The following is a 16,466-nucleotide window of genomic DNA, read 5'->3' on the forward strand; positions in this document are numbered from 1 at the left end:
GTCCTCTCTCCTCTCTCCTCTCCTCCAGCACAGTTAAGAGCTTTGAGACGCAACTTAAAATGGCGGGTCACTAACTACTTCTGGTTTGGCAGACGAGAGAGGGGACTGAAGTTATGAGCTTTGAGATGCACCCTATATCTTGTCTTTCACTCTTACAGAACCTGCCAGTATGATTCATAAGGGGAAAAGTCTGATGTTCATATTGTATACATATCTGGAATATGGTGTATAAATATTAACTGTAAATATTGTGTATTGAAAAATAAACAAAAGACTGTTGAAGACAAGAAAAACTTTATTTGCATTCATTCAAAAGTAAAAAATAAATATGCATATAGCAACTTGCTTTGTCAATGTGACTATACAGTAATTGGTACAAAAAAAATAAAGTGAAACTTCTATTGACTGGTCCGTAGCAGATAAAACAATGTTATTGTACTCTTCTTGATTATTATCACTTTAATTTAGCCTGCGAGGTATAAATCCAGTGTAGTGTCCCTGAGCGTCTGGAAAAGTGTCCCTAATTCTCCGTACTAGAATCACAACTCTGTTGTCCTCCCCTAAACGTCCATAATGCCACAACACATACTGTCTGTATGCTGTGTGCCTGTACTGCCTTTGTTCCACGCCTGGCTCCTGGGCTTCATCGACAGCAAAGATGTCATTCCAAGATGTGAGTGCCAAGCGCAGAACTCCTTCATCAAGGACATACAAGTCCATGCATGCAGACCTGCTGATGCAGTTCTCTGGCCATTTCCGCTCCAAGTCAGAGGGCATTTCTCTGCAATAACTGCAAAGGCACCAGTCTGGTTGTGCTCCGCTGTGGGCCTCAGGGTTCGGATCAGGCTCCAAGCAATCCAACAGGTCAAGCATAAGCCCTGGAAGCCTCAACATGACCTCCTCCAGCAGCTGGTCTTTTTGGTCAGATGTCAAGGACACTACTTTATCCTGAAAATGAAAATTGGTCTTGTAATTGGTCTTAACAGCAATAATTTGTCTTTTGGAAGAAAGTAAAAAAATAGCCTTCATTGCAGATGTTCTGGCCTCCTGAAGATGGTTCATTCTCTGACAGTCTTCCAGGCTAATGTTGTCAGTTGTCCTCACTCTGCCCCTGCCTCGGCCCCTTCCTCTGGCACCACCTCGGACACCGACACCTTTCCCTCTACCTCGAGCTCTCCCCCGTCCTCTGCCCACTCCTGAAAGCCCAGGTTCAGATGAGCTGGAGAAGTGGGTTGTCCCCTCTGGCTCAAAGCTGAGGTCTTGTATTGAGCTAGTCTATGAATTAATGCAGATAAATGTTAGATAATTGACATTTGAAGTTGAATTAAGTAATATAAAGAAATAATAAGGGGACCCTCTGCCTATGGCTGTAAAATTGAACTTGCATATATAATGCTCCAGGTATGTCACACAGGTTTAAAAATGTATTTTATTGTAAACTTGTTACAGTAAGTATTCATGTCAGCCTTGACATCTAGCTACACTAAAAATAACACAAATGTATGAATAAAGTACTGAAAATAAATAAGGTCTGCTGCTACTATAGAGGTCATCCATACATACGCTTTGCATCCTGAAAATAGTGTAAAACGTTAGCATGTTCTCCATCAGCTCAGTTGGCTTGCTGTCCCCAAAGCCATTGAGAGACAAAAGGCGTTCAGCCCGCTCCACGTCCGTCAGCTGGAACTGGCACAGGAGCAAGTTCTTAAGAGCCTCATATTTGCCATTCACCCGCGGGCCCCTCAGCAAGCTCATAACCCGGGGGGTGGTAGCAGAATCCAAGGCTGCGACCACATGGTAACATTTAGTCTCATGTACCGACAGGAACTGCACCTTGATGTGCTGAAACCACGGTTCCGGGTTGTGCTGCCATAAATTAGGGACCTTGATTGTCGCCGCGTAAACCGCAGGTGAAAAGGAAGGTACCGGTACAGCTGCCGAGACCCCCGGTTTTGCGCCTTCAGCGGCATTCCCAGCATACATTTTCCGACGTCAGGGTCACCAATGCAGAAGTCGGAAGGAACAAGATGAGATGAGGCAGGCTTGAGGGAGGTCAGTCTTTCCTCTGGACTTCGAAGATACAAATGCATACCACAAACACTCCCTCCCCTGTTCTGGTGTGAAAATTCCACCCCGTAGTGTCTACCACAATGCTTTCTTCATTCAATTGCTTCCAAAACAAATACACGCCTTGGTAAGAGCCACGTCTTCACGACAGTAGGTGAGGGTGCTCATGGGAAAACACTACCGACTCCACCCAAAGGTGTCACTGAAAACAACTCCAGACCGATAGTCCTCAGTGCCTTTAAACGCACATACCTTGTGGGTTGCATCCACTTAAAGGGAGTAAAAAGAACTTCCAGCTTCCCAAGTCTTTGAATCATGCAGCAGCTTCCTCCTCTCTGCAATTACCCATTGCTGCATGGCAAGCATGAGGTGCAGCTGACATAGACCTGCTGCCACGTTGGGGAAAAGACTGAAGGAGGACCCAAGTGCAGATTTTAGAATAAAAAGGTTTTGATAAACAAAACAAAAAAACAGTAAACACAAGACTAGACTAAAAAAACACAACAAGAGACGGATCACGGGGAGGAACCAAGGCACGAAACACAAGGAAAAAAGTGAACTAATCAAACCATGACACCCGCCCCCTTTCTCTAGTTCCAGAACATTCCCTCTGTCATGGATTATAATGGCACTTTAACACATTCTCAATGGCTTATGAACTTGTTGGAAGTCTGAGAACTTTCCATTTGACGTCAGTGTCAGAAGCTGTCAACCCGTACATCACCGTCTCCTGCCATTTAAAAATAAGATGGATCGGAATAATAGGAAACGAGGGAAAGCACCCACAACGGCCATGGTTGAGTTTGGAGTCTGACTGTTTGAGGCTGTGGACAGGTGTGTTTTATACAGATAACCAGTTCAAACAGGTGCCATTAATACAGGTAACGAGTGGAGGACAGAAGAGCTTCTTAAAGAAGAAGTTACAGGTCTGTGAGAGCAAGAAATCTTGCTTGTTTGTGGGTGACCAAATACCTATTTTCCACCATAATTTACAAATAAATTCTTTAAAAATCCTACAATGTGATTTCCTGGATTTCTTTTCTCATTTTGTCTCTCATAGTTGAAGTGTACCTCTGATGAAAATTACAGACCTCTCTCATCTTTCTAAGTGGGAGAACTTGCAAAATCAGTGGCTGACTAAATACTTTTTGCCCCACTGTATGTGCACGTCACAGTCTGATCCAGTTCAAAGTCCTGCATCGTCTTCATTATTGCAACTCTGCCCTGGCTAAACTGTACCCTAGCATAGACCCTCACACACAGAAAAAAGCTCTCCATACTAGCATGGCGGTTGATATTACTGAACTGTAAGAATGCTGCTACACCCACCCACACTCATCTCATCCATAATATTATTTTCTAGTCTTCAATTGGAAAAGATCCGATACAGTGGCACCCTCATGAATTTTCATAGCACTTAGGATGGTTTTATTACGATGTGAAAATGTTCTTGATGAACACTAAAAGTTCAGAAGACACAAAAGAGGACACAAGACAAGATCAAAATTATGAAATTGTACAGAAAAGGCAAAATTTGGTGCATAAAAAATGTTCAAAACGCAGGAAAATAATTATTTAGTTCTTAATATGTTGTGTGCTGGTCAGAACAGTCTTAAAAACAACATGAAAAAGAAGACTGATGAAATCCAGATCGTGATCCTGCCATAGAAAAATAATGAGACAATATTTTTCCCACATTGCCCGACCCTAATGAACAACATTTTCCTCCAGAAGAATATAAAGTTTGCAAATGTTTACATGGCTTGTGGAGGACTACCTAGTTACTGATTTATTGAGGGGAAAAAAGTAAAATAACTGTTATTAAATGGAGTTAATTTATTACTTTTATGATTACTAAGTCTCAGTAGGAGCCACTGGCCCTGAGGTTTTCTGACACCGTCAAATGTGGCCCTCTTTGAAAAAAGTTTGGACTCGACTGATTTAACCTCATGGGGTAAGATAGAACTCTAAAAACCTACAGTTTACTTTCAATCAGATTCAGCCACACTTGATGCTGTGAAAATATGACAATTCCCCACTGTAGTAATGAGTGGGGAGCCGAGACTCCCCTTTTTTCCAGAAAGGAATTCTGAATGTATTTTTATTAATTCAGACAATTTTAGTTATCATATTGCAGCTATAACAAAACAAAATAAAAAAGCGTAGTAGCAAACACATTTTATTTCAGGTCCATTAAGGGCCCCCCTCGCCACTTGGGCCCTAGGTAGTCAGTCCCACTTTCCCCCCACTACGACGCCCTTGCTGCTGAGACAGAAACAGTCACATGATCAGCTGAAGTGTGTGTGTGTCAGAGTGCAGAGGATACACCGTTCTTTAGCAGCTGTGTGTGTAGAGAGGAGGAGACTCTCCCTGCTACACAGAACACACACGCACTGAGGAACCAGGAGACCACAACCTAAACCCAGGGTACAGCGGTTCAGTGAAGGAGGTCCTGAAGGTGTGGAGGTGGATCAGTGAGTCAGAGAAGACTCTGTAGAAGGACAGAGTGCCAGCCGGGCAGTCCATATACACTGCTACTCTGTGAGAGACAGAAGACGAGGAGAGACGGAGATCTGTTTCCCTGTCATTGTGATAGACAGAGTAACCTCCATCAGAGCAGTCAAGACTCCAGGACTGATCATTAGATCCAAACACACAGTCACGACTGTCTCCTTTCCTTCTGATTCCTCTGTAACTCACTGATATAAAAACCCCTCCTCTCCTCTCAACCTCCCAGTAACAGCGACCAGTCAGACCATCTCTACACAGCAGCTGAGGACAGAAGTCAAATCTGTCTGGATGATCAGGATATGACTGATCCTCTGTCACACATGTCACCTTCCTGTTGTCTTCAGACAGTCTGAGGTATCCGTGCGCTGTGTTTGAGTCCAGTGTGAGTTCACAGACATCTGATAGAGAGACACAGGCACAACAGAGCAGCAGTTTATCATCAGACACACCTGAAGGCTTTATTCTTTGTTAGCTGACAGTCTGCTGTTTGGTCATCATGAGTCAAACTGATTCCACACTTACACTTCTTCACTCCAGGTTTTAACCTCTGCTCTCCACCATGGTCCACCCTGGAGGAAGAAACACAGTCAGAGTGATGTTCAGTCCAACACAAGTCCTACCTGCTGTTCAACATGAAGCAGTGTTCCTCAGTATGTCCCTGTGACAAAGAAATAGGCTGAAACTCCTCTGAGCCAGCTGTCTCCATCACTCTGTCTCTTTTTCTAACAGTGTTGAGATACTCAGCGAAAAAGAAGAAATCAAAGATTTAAAAAGAGACTCATTTCTTCTTTTAGGGCTTGTGTACTCTGCAGTGTATAAGCCTATATGTGTATGGTTGGGGGGAATATATTGGAAATATTTTCATCTAATAAAGGGAGGCCTGCACAAAAAGTTTGTGAACCATGAGGAATAAACAAAACAAGATGCTTTTTTAGTGAACTCAGATATGTTCTTCTGCACATTCAGAACTTGAATTCTTGTTGTCTGGTCACCTCAGTGTTTTCAGTCTGCAGAGCGGACCCTCCAATCCAGCAGAAAGAACTTTCACTCCTGACTCTCCTGGATGGTTGTAGCTCAGGTCCAGCTCTCTCAGGTGGGAGAGGTTGGAGCTCAGAGCTGAGGCCAGAGAAGCACATCCTTCCTCTGTGACCAGACATCCTGACAGACTGAAGTTAGAAAAAAAACCTACTGCAATTAAAACTCTACTGATTATTACTACTTCTAAAAAAAACTTTAAGCATAAATAACAGGGAAGCCTGACCTGAGAGTTTCCAGTTTCGAGTGAGGACTCTTCAGTCCAGCAGACAGAAACTTCACTCCTGAATCCTGCAGGTTGTTGTTACCCAGGTCCAGCTCTCTCAGCTGGGAGGTGTTGAAGCTCAGGACGGAGGCCAGAGAAACACAGCCTTCCTTTGTGATCAGACATCCTGACAGACTGGAGTTAGAAAAAAGAAAGCAAGCAGCAATTTAAATTCTACTGATTATTACTACTTCTAAAAACTTTAAGCATAATAACCAGGGAAACCTGACCTGAGAGTTTCCAGTTTACAGTGAGGACTCTTCAGTCCAGCAGACAGACACTTCAGTCCTGAATCCTGCAGGTCGTTGTTACTCAGGTCCAGCTCTCTCAGACTGGAGGATGGGGAGCTGAGGACTGAGGACAGAGGTTCACAGATTCTCTCTGACAGGTTACATCCACTCAGCCTGAAGAAGACGATGAGAACAAACAAATGGTTTCAGTTTTCATGAACAGAATTAATTGTTACATTAATAATGTAAAATGTCTCACTCATAAACTCACACAGCTTTGTTGGAGGCTTTGATCACTGGCAGAAGCCTCAGAAGAGCATCCTCTGAAGCAGAGTATTTCTTCAGGTCAAACACGTCCAGGTCTTTCTCTGATGACAGTAAGATGAAGACCAGAGCTGACCACTGAGCAGGAGACAGTTTCTCTGTGGAGAGACGTCCTGATCTCAGGGACTGTTGGATCTGCTTCACTAGAGAATGATCATTCAGTTCATTCAGACAGTGGAACAGGTTGATGCTTCTCTCTGCAGACAGATCCTCACTGATCTTCTTCTTGATGTACTGGACTGTTTCCTGATTGGTCTGTGAGCTACTTCCTGTCTGTGTCAACAGACCTCTCAGGAGGGTCTGATTGGTCTGCAATGAAAGACCCAGGAGGAAGCGCAGGAACAAGTCCAGGTGTCCGTTTGGACTCTGTAAGGCCTGGTCCACAGCACTCTGATGGAGACGTTTCAGTGTAGGTTTGTCCCTAAAGATTCTAGAGATCAGGGATGTTGGTTGTTCTTCTTCCATCAGGTTGAGTCCAGAGTTGGTGAAGGTCAGATGGACATGAAGAGCAGCCAGAAACTCCTGAACGCTCAGGTGGATGAAGCAGAACACCTTGTCCTGGTACAGTCCCCTCTCCTCTCTGAAGATCTGTGTGAACACTCCTGAGTACACTGAGGCTTCCTTGATGTTGATGCCACACTCTGTCAGATCGGACTCATAGAAGATCAGGTTTCCTTTCTGCAGCTGATCAAAAGCCAGTTTTGCCAGAGACTTGATCATCTTCCTGCTCTCTGGGCTCCAGAGTGGATCAGTCTCAGCTCTTCCATCGAACTTGATGCACTTCAGTTTGGACTGGACCACCAGGAAGTGGATGTACATCTCAGTCAGGGTCTTGGGCAGCTCTCCTCCCTCTCTGGTCTTCAACACATCCTCCAGAACTGTAGCAGTGATCCAGCAGAAGACTGGGATGTGGCACATGATGTGGAGGCTTCGGGATGTCTTGATGTGGGATATGACACTGCTGGTCTGCTCCTGGTCTCTGAATCTCTTACTGAAGTACTCCTCCTTCTGAGGGTCAGTGAACCCTCTGACCTCTGTCACCATGTCAACACACTCAGGAGGGATCTGATTGGCTGCTGCAGGTCGTGTGGTGATCCAGAGGCGAGCAGAGGGGAGCAGGTTCCCCCTGATGAGGTTTGTCAGCAGCACATCCACTGAAGTGGACTTTGTAACATCAGTCAGGATCTGATTGTTGTGGAAGTCCAGAGGAAGTCGACACTCATCCAGACCGTCAAAGATAAACAAGACCTGGAACTCTTCAAATCTGCAGAGTCCTGCTTCTCTGGTTTGAGTAAAGAAGTGATGAACAAGTTCCACCAAGCTGAACTTCCTCTCTCTCAGCACATTCAGCTCTCTGAAGGTGAAGGGAAATATGAACTGGATGTCCTGGTGGTCCTTGTCTTCAGCCCAGTCCAGAGTGAACTTCTGTGTTAAGACTGTTTTCCCAATGCCAGCCACTCCCTTTGTCAGCACTGCTCTGATTGGTTGATCTCTTCCAGGTAAGCCTTTAAAGATGTCTTCTTGTCTGATGGTTGTCTCTGGTCTGTGTGGTGTCCTGGAGGCTGCTTCAATCTGTCTGACCTCATGTTCATCATTGACCTCTCCAGTCTCTCCCTCTGTGATGTAGAGCTCTGTGTAGATCTGGTTCAGAAGGGTCGGGTTTCCTGCTTTAGCAATCCCCTCAAACACACACTGGAACTTCTCCTTCAGGTGAGACTTCAGTTTACGTCTGCACTCTGGAACAACGGTTCCTGAAAGAACAAAAGAGAAATGTGATGAATGATCTGAAGCTACAATCAGTCTGATGAATTTACACGTTCAGACATCAGGATGGATTTGATTTTCCCCCTCTCTGAAATCTCTTCAGCACATCAGCTGTGAACAGTTCCTCACAGCTCATAGATGTGATACAAATGTGTGCATCATATTAACAGCAGAGTTTGAAATGTAAACCTCTCCCATGTAGTCTCCATATCCTCTCTCCATCATGTTAAATGTGTTCAAATCCTCTTACTGCTCTGCAGACAGTCAGCCAGCTCCTCCTGCTTCATTCTCCTCAGGAAGTGCAGAGTGATCTCCAGAAAGGCCTCTCTGCTACTCCTCTGCTCTTCATCCTCATCCTCCCTCTGACCCTCTAAGCATTCTGGGTAATCTGGACTCAGAGCTCTTTGGATCTCCTTCAGCTCTGTCTTTACAAAACTGATAATGTTCTCCTGGAGCAGCTGGGGCAGAACAAGATAGAACATCAGATCATCTGTGACAGACAGAGAGCCTGCTGGTCTGCAGAGTGCAGCATGGAGACTGGATCACAATGCTACTTCAGGATTTAGTCTGTGGAGAAATCTCCTGGTGTGCTTTCATCCAGAAAAAGTCTGCAGTGACTTTAGACCTGATGAGTTTATTAGAATGAAGCTGAAAGCAGCAGCTGTCATTAACATGAAGCAAAGTGTTTCTGATGTTTTAACCTCAAACTGGACTCACTTTGTGATCTCTGCTGCCAAAGTCTGAGTCTGTGTGAGAGCAGCATGACCTCTGACCTCCGACTGTGTGCAGCTCAGAAATGTAACGCTTCATTCAATCAGTCAAACACTGAGTGTGAAGAGAATTCAGGCAGAGAAGATGTTTGCAGTGTGATCAGGAAACAGAAACATCCAAACAGAATGAGTGTGTGCTCTGATTCTCAGGAGGAGCTGTGTTTGTACATTTACTCACCATCAATATGGAGTCCAGCTGTGTTTGATGCTGCTGGGCAGACTGACCAATGGGAGCCTCTGATCTCTGAACTCTGTGGAACAAATATAATATCATGTAGTGTATATAATATAATGACACACAGTGTTGATGTGATAGATTCTATGTAGTGGATCCTGGTGGAAACACTGCTGGATCCTCCTACAAACAGGACACACATGAAGATACATGCTGAGTTATTTCTGCCTCCAATCCTGTTTACTGGATCCTGATAGAAACACAACCAGTGACAAATGTTCACCTTCACAGAGAAAACACCAACCACAGTTAGACATGTTTCACACACAACAGGGAGTTCACTTTGACAGTCTTACCTTTCATCAGAACTCATCTCTCCAGACTTGAACTCAAAGAATCGATCCAGAGACGCGTCACTCTTTAAGGACACACAGCTGGGTCCAGGTCCAGGAGAGTCTGGTACATGCTGCTGCTCTGGTCTTCAACGCACGCACACACACACACACACACACACACACACACACACACACACACACACACACACACACACACACACACACACACACACACACACACAGTGATGTGAGTGCTGAGCTCTGACATGGAGCAGAGTCATGGACAGGTCGGGATCCTCATCTCACCTCTGAGCTTCATGTTCCCCACACAGAGTGCTTTTAGAGGGAGGGTCTCCCTCCTCTCCGTCCTCACAGTGATTCATAGCAGAGCCTCCACCTTCAAACAAACACAACAACATGTTCATCATTTCAACAAACTTTACACCACAGAGACACACGCTGCTCTCTGACACAGTGTAACTCTTGATTCTACCACTAGATGGAGCCACATTCATTATATTCCTGTATTACCTGGCTCTCTTACTGATCTTCCGGTTGTATAGATGCTTGATTCTGATTGGTCAAAACCCCTTGACAACTGTTATTAACTTTCATTAATATGAGCAAAGCCAGAGGTAAACTGATCACACGTCATGTCAAATCAATCTACGGAAGAGTTCAGACATATTTAGCTTCTGCTTGTTGCATAATAGCTCGTAAGGTGAGGTAAAATCGTTAGCTTCCATTTGCCTTGTTTATTTTTAAAGGTGTGTGAACTGCAGAGCTCAGAGAAGAAGGAGAGCTGAATGAGGACAGTTTAAATCGACCGTAACAGGCAGATAAGAATCCATCTGCGACTGTTTTTTAAAACTTTATACATAAATAATCACTAATTAATAAAATTATCTTTAAATCAATGTTTTTTTTTCTTTGTCTGTATCTTTACTTGGTAGCCATGTAATAAGCAAGATCATGTATGGGTCTTGTCTTCTGTCACCCTTGTGATGAAGCTTTCCTTCTGGATGACAAGAGAGCTCATCTGGATCCATTTAGAGTTCAGCTCAACATGAAGACATGAGAAAACTTTTAGTTTGATGTTAGGCAGACTGAAGAAAGTACTCACCAGGTGAATTCAGATCCACTTCCTGCTTCACCTGTAGAAGAACCAGAGAGAGACTGTGGTGGAAAAAAGTAGATAAAGAGTACAACAACAACAAACAAGCCTTTGTTTTGTTAATAAATACCTTTACAAACAGATCAAAGCCGACAGAGTACAGAGTCATCTCTCTGCTGACTGAAAAAGAGAAGCTGTATCTGCTGGTTGCCCTCTTCACAGTTCCTCTTTCAGAGCGCTGACCGCACCCTATCACATCCTGTTGACCAGAGCCTTCAGTACTGGACACCACGTGACACACTTAACGTTAGAATAAGGTTGTAATCTTAGAAATACAACAAATATGATTCAACATGAAATTCCAGATGTGTGCAATTAAATGCTTTCCAGGACTCCTGGACATCGCCAGAAGGAAGGATGATAAAAAATAAGAAAAAACAATGAATGTGTAACAAACATGTTGATTGCTGTGTTATATGTGTTCCCAAAGTTCTCGTAACAGAAAAGATGCACACAAGTTAGAGACACACACACATACACGCAGCCCCTATCACACATGGACCTCTTCTTATCTGTCTGTAAAAACGGCCATAGATTAAGCATTCCTTCTCCTTCTCTGCTCTAACGGACAAGATCCTACACACTTCCAAAATGTATGTGAACCTGTGAGTTAATCATTCTGAAGCTAAGATAAAAGCTTTTATTTTAAGACTTTGATAAGAATACTGAAAACCCTGAAGTGCTATGATACATTATGACATAGTTATAAAAACTTGTTTTAAATGTGTTTTCTTCCATGTGGTCACACCGCCATCTAATGGAGAGATGCATTATGGGTTATATTGTGCTTAAACCCGGTGTTACTAGTTCTTCATAATTATTTTAACTTCTTACTAGTTATGAAATCTGCATTCTAAAATATTGATTATCATCAATGAGAATTAATTTTAAAGTTTAAGGGTACGATTTATTTTCATGTGTCATAGATTACTTTGATTTGTTTGTCTATGAAGAATTGTGCTTACTTTCCTTTATGTTTTAAAGGTGACATATCATGCAAAATTGAATTTTTAATGGTTCTCTACCTGAAATATGTGTCCCTGGCATGTCTACAGACCCCCCGAGAATGAAAAACATCCATTCTGCCCCTGTTTTGATTTCTACACCTTTCTGTAAATGTGTGTGAAACGAGCCGTTTCAGACTTCAGTGTTTTTGTTACGTAACAACAATATCCGGTCTGTCACGGAGTCAGAGCTCGGAGCTTGTTCAGCCCATAGACTGTATAAAATAATACTGAATCCCCCCTCCGTTTTTCATTTCCTGCACAAATGTGTGCTAACAAGGAGCTTAGGAGGGAGGCATTCTAGTTGTAGGCTGTATTAATAAACACAAAGGTCAGTTTTACTCCCCACGTCTGCAGATTTGAAGATCTAGTGGATGATTTTTATTTATGATGGATAAGTGCTAGCACTAATTAGCATAGCCACATAGCTACATGTCGTAGCCATAGACTGTAAATAAAAAGGTCGTGGCTGTAGCTGTGTACCAAGACATACGTCATACTGACAAATAAAACAACAAGAAACACAGAATCTGTGACCAATCCTTCAGAAAGGTCCCGCTGCCTTTCTGGCAGAGGTTGGTTTTACTCCCCACGTCTGCAGATTTGAAGATCTAGAGGATGATTTTTATCATGGATAAGTGCTAGCGCTAATTAGCATAGCCACATAGCTACATGTCGTAGCTGTATCTGTGTACCAAGACACACGTCATACTGACAAATAAAACAACATGAAACACTAAATCTGTGACCAATCCGTCAGAAAGGTCCTGCTGCCTTTCTGGCAGAGGTCTGTTTTACTCCCCACGTCTGCAGATTTGAAGATCTAGTGGATGATTTTTTATTTATCATGGATAAGTGCTAGCACTAGTTAGCATAGCCACATAGCTACATGTTCGTAGCTGTGTACCAAGACACACATCGACATACTGATAAATAAAACAACAAGAAACACTAAATCTGTGACCAATGGTTCAGAAAGGTCCTGCTACAGGCGCCTCTCCGTCAGGATCAGACTCTGGATCAGATTCAGAGGGTTGAAGTAACAAGATCTGTGAGCAGCCGTGTATATTCAGCCAACATGTAAACATTAGATCAACATGCTGAAGAGCTGAGGGCACATCCACTTCCTGAGGGGGCGTGGTCAGAGAGAAAACAGAGTGTTCTGAGGAGGACTGAAGAAGAGGGCTTTTCAGGCATGCCAAAATCTGATTTCAAAGTGTTTTTTTGAGCATAAACTTTAAAGACATGTTTTGGGGACCTCTTAGACCAATATATATTGATGAAAAAAGCGTGATATGTCACCTTTAATCAATTACTCGCTTTATTCAGAAAATATGCATTGGTGATAGCGGTGGTGAGATGTTTATATTAACACGGTATTTCGAGAGAACTTAGCGCAGTAATTATAATAGAGATCCTTTATTCAGGGCCTGTGTTAAAGTTGGAGTCACAGAAATAAGAAACACCAAGTGAAGCCTATAAAAACTCCAGACTCACTTTGACTAAACTTTAATTTTTTCATTCTTAGAAATGTTTTTCCTATTTTAAAAAGCTTGCCTTATGTTAAAGATATTATCTTCTAGCCTACGAGACTTCTTTTTATATTTTTGATACACGAAGCTACCCCATCCTCCAATCCGCAGTCAGTGAACACAAGACCACGTGGCCATGCAACAGAACTAAGACGTGTACTCCTGGGCCAGCTGACTCAAATCTCCTCTACAACAGCATCATCTTGGTTCTTTGGGTGAAAATCTGAGGAGTTGAGACGGCACGCAGAAAACTGGAACTCCTCTGGACCCATCAGAAACTCGCTCATGGTTCTGGAAGACAGTAAGCCTGAATCAAGAAGTTTCTGTGGTTGAATGTTTATGTAGGCCTCCTGCTGAAAGTCCAACAGCTTACTATATTTCCAAATCAGAGATTCAAATTAGTGTCTAAAAGTTCTGTTTTAAATAACTAACCTGAATCATGATATCTACCAGTATCACCAAGTTTCATATTTGTGGACTACCGCCAGCAATCCATGCTTAAAGGTATCCTTGTCTGGTATCTATCTATATGTCTGTTATTCATCTAATCTATTCATTACCTGTCATTATTATAATCTACCATTACTCATTCTATTTAAATTAAACTTCATATATCATAAAGGATTTTCTCTGTATATTCATTTCAAATTAGATTTGGCCAATGTGTTTGTCAAGAATTCCTAACTTCAGATTTAAATTTTACAAAACTGATTAAAATTATTAAACATAATCAAAGCTAATTATATAGACAATAAAGCAAGTTTACTTCCTCTGAAAAGAGGTGGTGCCCCAAATAATTTATTCGAGGAAATTTATATGAAATGTTAATCTTATATTTCATAAAATTATGAAATATCATTTTCATATTTTTTATAGATTGGGCCAATGTGTTTGTCAAGAACTCAATTTAATGGTAACGAGACTGATTAAAATTCTTAAACTTAAAGCTGCTGTGAGTAACTTTTGTTTTATATCGATTCTGGCGCCCCCCTTGTGGACAAAGTGATACCTCTTATCTCTTGTCCTGTACATGCAAAATTAGTGTTTTCAACAAAAGCCTCATCCTGTTGTCTTCAACAATCAACTTTATCAGGCAATGTGATTATTTTCCATGAAAACAGTCAAATAAAGGCTGTTTCTGAAGCAAGATGTCCATCATCTGTTCTGACACCTACCTCCCCAGGGCGGTTTCAGGCATTTAAAATTACAACAGAGAAGGTGCCAGTGTTGCTGCCAATGGACTTGTTTGCTGTTGAAGGTTATAAAGAGGCATCAGTATCATTTTCAGTCTGTTTCTCAGCCAGTTAAAAACTCCTCACAGGCCCTTTAATCAAAGCTAATTATACAGGTAATTAAGCGATTAGGTCCTCTGAATGAGGTGGTTCCCCAATAGTTTATCCAAGGAAAAATTATATGAAATATTAATTTCATATTTCATAAAATGTACATTACACGCTACATGGGTCTGGGAGATAAACGTCTATCAGAACTTCTACAAATGGACCCTGAACTGACATTGGAACGAGTGGTAACTGAAGCTGGACAAAGCAAGTGAGTTAAAAAGCATCAAGAAATGTTTAAGGCTAATTTTAGAACGGACGTTGTCAGCACGCAGCTCGACAGCGTGCAAGTGCGGCAAAGCACGTTCAATGATAAACAAGTTTCTAGACAGACGGTAATTCAAGAAAACATGCAAACACAATGCAAAAGGTGCAGAGATACAAGAGGACATAGTATGCAGAATTGCCCAGCGAGGGAGGCAACTTGCAATCACTTCAGAATAATAGGACATTTTGCAAAACAAAGAAACTGCATGAAGTTACTGTAGCCACGGTGACTGGGGATGAAGATAATGGCGTTGCTTTCCTGGGATCATTATCTGCATAAACATTAGGCAGTTCATGGAATTACTACACTCTCCTCTAATCTTCCCAAGTATAATTTCCTTGTAATTGTTTAATTCCCCCAACAAACACAAGTTTTCCACAGGGGTGAATTGAGCTGAGCGGGGCTTAGATGCAGTCACTCGGTTGGCCATTTTTTCTGTTTTGAAAACGGTCTTAATTTACCCAGAATTCCTTGCGCCTTAGTCCTACTTAACAAAGTGAAGGACTAAACTGCTTTGTGAAATGGATGAATTTAGCCATCTATCTAAAGTTCTACCATCTGTTACATCTATGCCATAGCCTGAGTCCATCTTTGTGAAACTGGCCAATGATGTGCCAGTGCAACTTTAACAAGCTCATACTAATACAAAACATTATCAATACCATGTTCTGAAAGACATGAGTGTCCCCCAATATCTCAAACCCAAACCAGAATGATACTGGATTAAACTGTTCGCTTCCCTGAGCGGCCTAATCCAGAGCTCCACTGGGATTTACCAGAATCTCTTCATCCAGAAAAACAGAGCAGATTTTTTTTTCTCATCAAAAGCTGTCTCATAGTTCAGAGATCATTTCCTCTTCTTTCAGAAAAACAGAGGATCTTTTTTTCTCAGGTGTATGAACTCTGCCTGGTATGTAAGGAAGTGAAACTATTGTCTAAATTTCATGACAATCTAATTGGTCAATCATTTGATCTCTTATAAACTGAGTACATTCAAATACCAGTGTGATGAGTATCATTGACTCCACTGTGCTCCAGGAAGAGTCCTCTGGACAGTTTTCAAACAGCATGTTTTGATGAATTCTACTGAAAAAAACATCACCAGTACCTCCATGTTATATGAATGTCGATCAAATCTGAAGTGGTAGAAACCATGGAATAAATCAAGGTCACCAAGCAGATGGTCTACTGTTTTTGGAATCATGGATTTTCTTTATTACAGCATGACCCCATCGTTGCTTTGCTCATGTTAACCTCGCTCACTCGTCTTCTCTTATTTAGTGTTTCTTCATTTTGATGTAAATGTGCAACATCAGAGTTCAAGCCCTTCAACAATCAAACTTTTCAAGGAACATTTAAAAACATGAAACAAGAGCAATATGAAAGGTCCATATCACTGAGAGAACAGACATATAAGACTAGAGATGCTTGGGCACGGATGATTGTACAATACAATATCCACACACCACACGCAGCAGTTTCTTCTGTGGCGGCCGTGGCTCAGTGGGTAGAGTTAGAATCATCGAAAGGTTGGTGGTTTGTTCCCAGCTCCTGCAGTCACATGCTGAAGTGTCCTTGGGCAAGACACTGAACCCCAAATTGCTCCCGCTGTATTATAGCAGCCTCTACGACCAGTGAGTGAATGTGGTGTGAATGGCTGAATCTGACGAGT

General features: G+C 42.3%; 1 protein-coding gene across 1 annotated transcript; it reads right to left on the reverse strand.

Moving 5' to 3' along the window:
* Positions 1-279: 279 nt before the first annotated feature.
* Positions 280-10,790, reverse strand: LOC117829613 (NLR family CARD domain-containing protein 3-like). Its single transcript, XM_034707193.1, has 12 exons — positions 10,721-10,790; positions 10,600-10,630; positions 9,783-9,873; positions 9,498-9,620; positions 9,145-9,217; positions 8,447-8,654; positions 6,380-8,183; positions 6,109-6,282; positions 5,840-6,013; positions 5,571-5,744; positions 5,101-5,147; positions 280-4,976 (listed from the first exon to the last, which is right to left on the reverse strand). The coding sequence occupies exons 1-12, from the start codon at positions 10,757-10,759 to the stop codon at positions 4,441-4,443; spliced, it is 3,474 nt and encodes a 1,157-aa protein (XP_034563084.1). The 5' UTR covers positions 10,760-10,790; the 3' UTR covers positions 280-4,440.
* Positions 10,791-16,466: the final 5,676 nt, after the last annotated feature.

Source organism: Notolabrus celidotus, chromosome 18, assembly GCF_009762535.1.
Source record: "Notolabrus celidotus isolate fNotCel1 chromosome 18, fNotCel1.pri, whole genome shotgun sequence".
NCBI lineage: Eukaryota > Metazoa > Chordata > Actinopteri > Labriformes > Labridae > Notolabrus > Notolabrus celidotus.

Coding starts and splice junctions, on each gene's coding strand:
- LOC117829613 (XM_034707193.1), bottom strand. CDS start 10,759: ATGACTCTGTACTCTGTCGGCTTTGATCTGTTTGTAAAG. Junction 8,184..8,446: donor GGCTGACTGTCTGCAGAGCA/GTAAGAGGATTT, acceptor TTGTTCTTTCAG/GAACCGTTGTTCCAGAGTGC. Junction 6,283..6,379: donor AAAGCCTCCAACAAAGCTGT/GTGAGTTTATGA, acceptor CGTCTTCTTCAG/GCTGAGTGGATGTAACCTGT.